This window comes from Nothobranchius furzeri, chromosome 11 (genome assembly GCF_043380555.1).
Source record: "Nothobranchius furzeri strain GRZ-AD chromosome 11, NfurGRZ-RIMD1, whole genome shotgun sequence".
NCBI classification, from domain to species: domain Eukaryota; kingdom Metazoa; phylum Chordata; class Actinopteri; order Cyprinodontiformes; family Nothobranchiidae; genus Nothobranchius; species Nothobranchius furzeri.
The window spans coordinates 27,845,250-27,852,958 of record NC_091751.1 but is presented as its reverse complement, the minus strand read 5'-3'; the positions used below and the strand labels follow the sequence as shown (position 1 = coordinate 27,852,958).

Sequence of the window (7,709 nt, the reverse complement as noted above, 5' to 3'; positions counted from 1 at the left end):
CTTCAAGCCACTCGCAATGTTTTCCCCAGTGCGATCCTCTGGAAAGAAACTTGTCAGGAGAAAACGACTATTCAAACTCCAGTCACTTGCAATGAAGTGGACCGTAAGGCTGATGTACGGCTCAGTCGCTCTGCTACTCCACATATCTGCAGTTGAAGCATAACAATCCACTGTAGACAGCGATGTTTTTATCTTACCGCGGCACTCTTCATATCACGCTGGCAGGGCTGTTTTGGAAAAGTATTTCCGCGAGGGCATGTTGTATCTTGGGTCCAGTTTATGAATCATTCGCTTGAATTCTTCTTTTTCCACCGCTTGGAACGGCAACATATCGTTAACGTTAACAAAACATCACTGTGTCCGTCAGTTCGTTCCATCATTTACTTTTCTTATCGTAAGGGACGGCATTAGCAAAAGTGCTGGTAATTTTCATCTGCGTGGGGGTTGTCTTACTCCGCCTTGGTCCACTCGTAGTTGATGCCTCCTTTGCCTCACATATCTTGAGACTTTCCTCATACTCTGGTTTGTGTTTGTGTTTGAGGTGGTGGAACAAGTTGGATGTGTTTCCATCCTTCGAAGCCACAGTTTTTCTGCAAACTTTGCATAACACCGTAGTCTGCTCCTCATCTGCTTTTAGGTAACCAAAAAAGTTCCAAATTGCTGAGGTAGCTCCTCGCTTTTTAACAAGCTCCTTCTCAGCATCGCCTCCGCCTTCCGCTGTGCTTGTTTTCACTCTGCTCGTGAACCAGGCGCACACAAAACTACGTCATCAATGGGACCTATCATTATTATCGCGAGAAGTCAAAATTTTATTGTGAGGAGAATTTTCAACGGTATATCACAAACAGTATCACCCATCCTTACTTACTAGTTGGTTTTAGAGGTATGGTGTGAATTAAGGTTTAGTTAAGGTTATGGTTAGGAATCAGTAAAAAGGGTGGCGAACATTCTACAGTTTATTGAGGAGGTCAAAGGGTGGATGGCGGCAAAATTTTTGAGCATAAATGAGAGCAAAATGGAATTAATCTACTTTAAACCTAATGGGGCATCAACCATCTCCCCTTCTCCTTTGGACCTGTTTCACCTGTTCCTATGAAGGTCACCACTGACTTAGGTGTGAAGGTTGATGCAGAGCTGAAGTTCGATAAGCAGATCAACTGTGTGGTGAAGTCCTGCTTCTTCCAACTAAGGAAGCTGGGCTGAGTCAAGTCGGTTCTGGTGAGAAGTGATCTGGAAAGACTCATTCATGCGTTCATCACCTCAAGGCTTGACTTCTGTAATATGTCTGGGTTAGTCAGGGTTGTATCAATAGACGTTAGTTAGTCCAAAATGCTGCGGCTCATTTGCTAACGTGCACTTGCAGGCATGAGCATGTAATCCCTGGTGTTGCCTTCTCTGCACTGGATTCCAGTTGCTTTTAGATTTTGTTTTAAATATTGGTGTTGGCGTACAAATCGTTGAATGGACTGGCTCCTTCCTATCTATCGGACATGCTCGTGGCGTATGAGCCAACTCGCCGGTTGAGGTCGGCTGACCAGCAGCAGTTGGTGGTTCCAAGAACAAGTCTGAAGCTGGGAGGAGACCCTTTTCCGCTGCTGCGCCTGGACTTTGGAACCAGCTTCCAGGCAATATTAGACAAGCATCTTCTCTGGTCATTTTTAAGTTGCTCCCATTGACATATAAATATTGGACAATGGGTTTCCATAGACTCCAATAACACATTTTTGAAGATAAATGGGAGGTGGCCACCACCGCCATTTTGACCGTGTCACAGGTTTCGTCAAGCCCAGACAATTCCACAAAAGGGAAGAGAGGTGGAGTTTTAAAGCATCACAGCTTTATTAAAACATCTTTTATTGTGGTAATCGATTGCAGGATTCCAATTGCGTTTGACCTGCTGGTGATTAAGAGGAAGTGGAAAAGTTTCACCATCTGGTCGGCTGTTACTCTTCTTCTTCTGCTGGTGGGAATCATTTAAGGAATGCGTGGAAAACAAAAACATACAAATGCTCATGAATCAGCTGTGGATTTTTTCATTGGCGCAAATTCATTGTTTATCCCTCCCACTGTCTTCATGGGTGACCCCGCCAGGAAAGTTGACCATTGAGCAGGATTGATGGTTTATCCCTTGAGGTCCATGTGGCAGGGGTGAGGAGTGAGCACCACTTCACCATTTTCACATAAACCATCAATCCTGCTCAATAGTCAACTTTCCTGGCGGGGTCATCCAATAGGACAGTGAGAGGGTTAAATAAACTGTTTAACTTAATATGATTTATTTCATTCAAGGGCCAGATAAAATCACTGAGGGCTGCCAGCAGCCCACGGGCCACACTTTTGACATGCTTGGTTAACAAGACGGAGATTGATCCACTTTTTCCTTCTTCTGTGGTTGTCAGGTCCCTTTGGTGATAGTAGACTCTCTGTTCTATGGCAAACTAGTGATCGCTCCACTCAACATCCTCCTGTACAACGTGTTCACCCCACATGGACCTGATCTGAATGGTAACCTACAAAACACTTAACATTATTTCATACTGGTGTCAAAATCAGTCCTGAAATTTGATCAGAGTTGAGCTGAGCAGGATTTGGAGTCTTATTTCCTGATATTTGGATCATTTTCCTCTGATTGGATAACAGCAACGCGACTCTACCACTGACTGTTTGCTCTGCTACATTGATATTTTATCTCAACAAATAGCACAAGCCTGGAGTTCTGCTGTGTGGTGGATTTGCTAACGCTAACCGTTAGCTTCTGCTAAATGCTCTCTGCTGCTTCTTGGATGCTAAAACAACAGCCGTCCCCGTCACAAGTTAAGATGGGTGAAAGTTTCACTGTCTATTTTCTAGGAGACTGTTTTCATGTCCAGGGTGCATGAAAAACAACCAGTGACTAATTATAATCAAAAATAATAATTACAAATTGGTTTTCATCAAAGTACAACTTAAATAAACCATCTTAGATGTTGTATTTTAGAAGTTTTTAGGTTTTCCTAACAGGGTAACAGCAACTTCTTGTGCAAATAGTGACATATTCCTCTGAAGCAGGCTGGTGTAACATACTTTTCTAGTAAAACTTCAGACATATTCAATATTTTTATTCAAAATGCACCTGTTTGGCTGTTCTGTGATTTTTCTGGGGTATTTTTAATGATTGGTTTCACTCCACTCCTAGGTACGGAGCCATGGCATTTCTACTTCACTAATGGCGTCCTGAACTTTAATCTGGTATTTGTTCTGCCACTGTTTTCCCTGCCGCTCACTACTCTCATGGCTCATTCGGAACCATTGGCCGCCAACTCCCTGGTTGGGAGGCCGTGCAGCTGGGCGCCTGGAGTTTCCGCACCGTTCGTCCCATCCTCTGGGGGAACGGCCGGAGTGCGAGGCTGACCGAGAGTGGACCAGGTCTCGCACGTGGCTGAAAGTTCAGCCGCCGTCTGAGCCCTCTCAATGACGCTCGTAAGATGGGGACCAAACAGAACGTCAGAGGTGATGGGGCCTTCCAGCAGCTCCCTGTGCAGGTGTTCAGGAATGGAGGGCAGGGCCTTGAGCCACAAGGCTCGCTGGATAAGGGTCTGCCAGGCAGCAATGCGAGCAGAACCGGTGAGTACAGCAGCGCACAGATTGAGGATGGCATCAGCAGTTTTAGTAATGATGGTTTCTGACTCGACAGGAGCGTCAAGCTCCTCCACCATTTTGGAAACGCCAAAGGCGAGAAGGCGATGTTATTTCCTGCAGCGCCGGTCTGGAAGGCGCACTGGTGTGCGCGATCGGCGAGCCGCCTCAGCAGCTGGTCATGCTTAGAAGCGAGGACTGTTCGCGGTCCAGCAAGGTGGTTCTTGACGCCACACAGCGAGGCCAAGACTGGCTCCAGTGGGGGAACGGATGGCCAGCCCAGGTCGGAGAAGCCCTCGACCTTGGTAATGGGCGCATATGTGGAAATTGGCGCCTTGAACCCGGCAGGCTCGGAGAAGGCGGCGGACCAGCAGCTCATGGCAGCGGGGAATCGTGGCCAGACGGGGTCTGGACAGCGCGTCTGTGTCGCCCCGAAAATTCCAGCCAATTCATCTGCCTCAGGCGGAGCCGGTTCTGGAACGGCTAGCCCCTTGCGGGCCGCAGCCGCGGAGATGATGGCGGGCAGCTCCTGGAGCAGTGCTCTAACTGCTGGCAGGGAAGAGCGAGAAGCCACTGGGGCAGAAGGACCCGCTGAGCGAGGCTCGTCGACCTTCGTGTTGTACAGGAGGGAAAGGGGGCTACGGCAGCCAGCCTCGTCGTGCTCCTCACGAGGCTCGTTGACCTCCGTGTTGTACAGGAGGGAAGAAGGGCTATGGCAGCCAGCCTCGTGGTCGACCTCCGTGTTGTACAGGAGGGAAGAAGTGCTATGGCAGCCAGCCTCGTGGTCGACCTCCGTGTTGTACAGGAGGGAAGAAGGGCTATGGCAGCGAGGCTCGTCGACCTCTGTGTTGTACAGGAGGGAAGAAGGGCTATGGCAGCCAGCTTCGTCGTACTCCTCGCTGTCGATGACATCGTCCAGTCGGTAGGAGCCAGCCGGCTCCTGGCCGACGCTGAAGAACTGTAACGCCTTGTCCAGCGAGTACGTGCCAGCCACCGGAATTTCCTCGTCGGTGGTGGGGGTGAAGTACTCGACCCGGCGGACCTTTTCAGCCACGGGCAGAGCGGTACAAAACAGGTGCGAGGCCTGGGGTCAAGGCCAGGCCAGCGTGGTGAGCCCCGAGACAGACCTTACACTTGGCGTGCAGGTCGCCGCTGGAGATGGAGCCCATCTGGCAGGCCGGGCAGGTCCTGGCATCGCTGGACATGGTCGGTGAGTAGATTTTTCTCGTATAATTGCTCTTAAAGGAAGCTCTTAAGCTTGGCGTGAAGAGAAAACGGAGGCGAACAGTGGAGTCGCTCCACTTATATAACCCACAAGGGGTGCCCACGTGGTGGGCGTACATTTAAGCTCTTCATGATTGGCTGATGCTGAGATCACCCTTCCAATAGCAGCTCGCTTAAGGGCTAAGACTAAACGAAATAGAACTGTAAATCTAGCCAAAAAGACAGTTGGAAAAACAGAAGTGGAACTGGAACTGAAGGGGATTATGCAATCTGATTGGTTGGAAGCGTCATGTGGGGCGCTGTGCCAGCTAGATGCAGAAATTAAAGGAGAAGCGCTACAGCCCAATATTGCCCAAAATGTTTAATCCGTTTGTTTATCCACAAGGATGGAAAATTATTTTCCAGGACATTTTGCAATCCCCCCCCATTTTACATGTGTTTTCCATGACTGGAAAATTGGACTATCATTTTCCAGGTTTTCCAGGACGCGTGGGAACCCTGACAGCGTCTCCATGAGAGTAGTGAGCGGCAGGGAAAACAGTGGCAGAACAAATACCAGATTAAAGTTCAGGACGCCATTAGTGAAGTAGAAATGCCATGGCTCCGTACCTAGGAGTGGAGTGAAACCAATCATTAAAAATACCCCAGAAAAATCACAGAACAGCCAAACAGGTGCATTTTGAATAAAAATATTGAATATGTCTGAAGTTTTACTAGAAAAGTATGTTACACCAGCCTGCTTCAGAGGAATATGTCACGATTTGCACAAGAAGTTGCTGTTACCCTGTTAGGAAAACCTAAAAACTTCTAAAATACAACATCTAAGATGGTTTATTTAAGTTGTACTTTGATGAAAACCAATTTGTAATTATTATTTTTGATTATAATTAGTCACTGGTTGTTTTTCATGCACCCTGGACATGAAAACAGTCTCCTAGAAAATAGACAGTGAAACTTTCACCCATCTTAACTTGTGACGGGGACGGCTGTTGTTTTAGCATCCAAGAAGCAGCAGAGAGCATTTAGCAGACGCTAACGGTTAGCGTTAGCAAATCCACCACACAGCAGAACTCCAGGCTTGTGCTATTTGTTGAGATAAAATATCAATGTAGCAGAGCAAACAGTCAGTGGTAGAGTCGCGTTGCTGTTATCCAATCAGAGGAAAATGATCCAAATATCAGGAAATAAGACTCCAAATCCTGCTCAGCTCAACTCTGATCAAATTTCAGGACTGATTTTGACACCAGTATGAAATAATGTTAAGTGTTTTGTAGGTTACCATTCAGATCAGGTCCATGTGGGGTGAACACGTTGTACAGGAGGATGTTGAGTGGAGCGATCACTAGTTTGCCATAGAACAGAGAGTCTACTATCACCAAAGGGACCTGACAACCACAGAAGAAGAAAAAAGTGGATCAATCTCCATCTTGTTAACCAAGGATGTCAAAAGTGTGGCCCGTGGGCTGCTGGCAGCCCTCAGTGATTTTATCTGGCCCTTGAATGAAATAAATCATATTAAGTTAAACAGTTTATTTAACCCTCTCACTGTCCTATTGGATGACCCCGCCAGGAAAATTGACTATTGAGCAGGATTGATGGTTTATGTGAAAATGGTGAAGTGGTGCTCACTCCTCACCCCTGCCACATGGACCTCAAGGGATAAACCATCAATCCTGCTCAATGGTCAACTTTCCTGGCGGGGTCACCCATGAAGACAGTGGGAGGGATAAACAATGAATTTGCGCCAATGAAAAAATCCACAGCTGATTCATGAGCATTTGTATGTTTTTGTTTTCCACGCATTCCTTAAATGATTCCCACCAGCAGAAGAAGAAGAGTAACAGCCGACCAGATGGTGAAACTTTTCCACTTCCTCTTAATCACCAGCAGGTCAAACGCAATTGGAATCCTGCAATCGATTACCACAATAAAAGATGTTTTAATAAAGCTGTGATGCTTTAAAACTCCACCTCTCTTCCCTTTTGTGGAATTGTCTGGGCTTGACGAAACCTGTGACACGGTCAAAATGGCGGTGGTGGCCACCTCCCATTTATCTTCAAAAATGTGTTATTGGAGTCTATGGAAACCCATTGTCCAATATTTATATGTCGATGGGAGCAACTTAAAAATGACCAGAGAAGATGCTTGTCTAATATTGCCTGGAAGCTGGTTCCAAAGTCCAGGCGCAGCAGCGGAAAAGGGTCTCCTCCCAGCTTCAGACTTGTTCTTGGAACCACCAACTGCTGCTGGTCAGCCGACCTCAACCGGCGAGTTGGCTCATACGCCACGAGCATGTCCGATAGATAGGAAGGAGCCAGTCCATTCAACGATTTGTACGCCAACACCAATATTTAAAACAAACTCTAAAAGCAACTGGAATCCAGTGCAGAGAAGGCAACACCAGGGATTACATGCTCATGCCTGCAAGTGCCCGTTAGCAAATGAGCCGCAGCATTTCGGACTAACTAACGTCTATTGATACAACCCTGACTCACCCAGACATATTACAGAAGTCAAGCCTTGAGGTGATGAACGCATGAATGAGTCTTTCCAGATCACTTCTCACCAGAACCGACTTGACTCAGCCCAGCTTCCTTAGTTGGAAGAAGCAGGACTTCACCACACAGTTGATCTACTTATCGAACTTCAGCTCTGCATCAACCTTCACACCTAAGTCAGTGGTGACCTTCATAGGAACAGGTGAAACAGGTCCAAAGGAGAAGGGGAGATGGTTGATGCCCCATTAGGTTTAAAGTAGATTAATTCCATTTTGCTCTCATTTATGCTCAAAAATTTTGCCGCCATCCACCCTTTGACCTCCTCAATAAACTGTAGAATGTTCGCCACCCTTTTTACTGATTCCTAACCAT

At 47.0% G+C, this 7,709-nt stretch overlaps 1 protein-coding gene across 1 annotated transcript; it reads right to left on the bottom strand.

Moving 5' to 3' along the window:
* Positions 1-3,267: 3,267 nt before the first annotated feature.
* Positions 3,268-6,399, bottom strand: LOC139073077 (uncharacterized). Its single transcript, XM_070556046.1, has 2 exons — positions 6,119-6,399; positions 3,268-5,448 (listed from the first exon to the last, which is right to left on the bottom strand). Exon 2 carries the CDS (start codon positions 3,992-3,994, stop codon positions 3,269-3,271), a length of 726 nt encoding a protein of 241 aa, XP_070412147.1. The 5' UTR covers positions 3,995-5,448; positions 6,119-6,399; the 3' UTR covers position 3,268.
* Between the last annotated feature and the right edge of the window lie 1,310 nt (positions 6,400-7,709).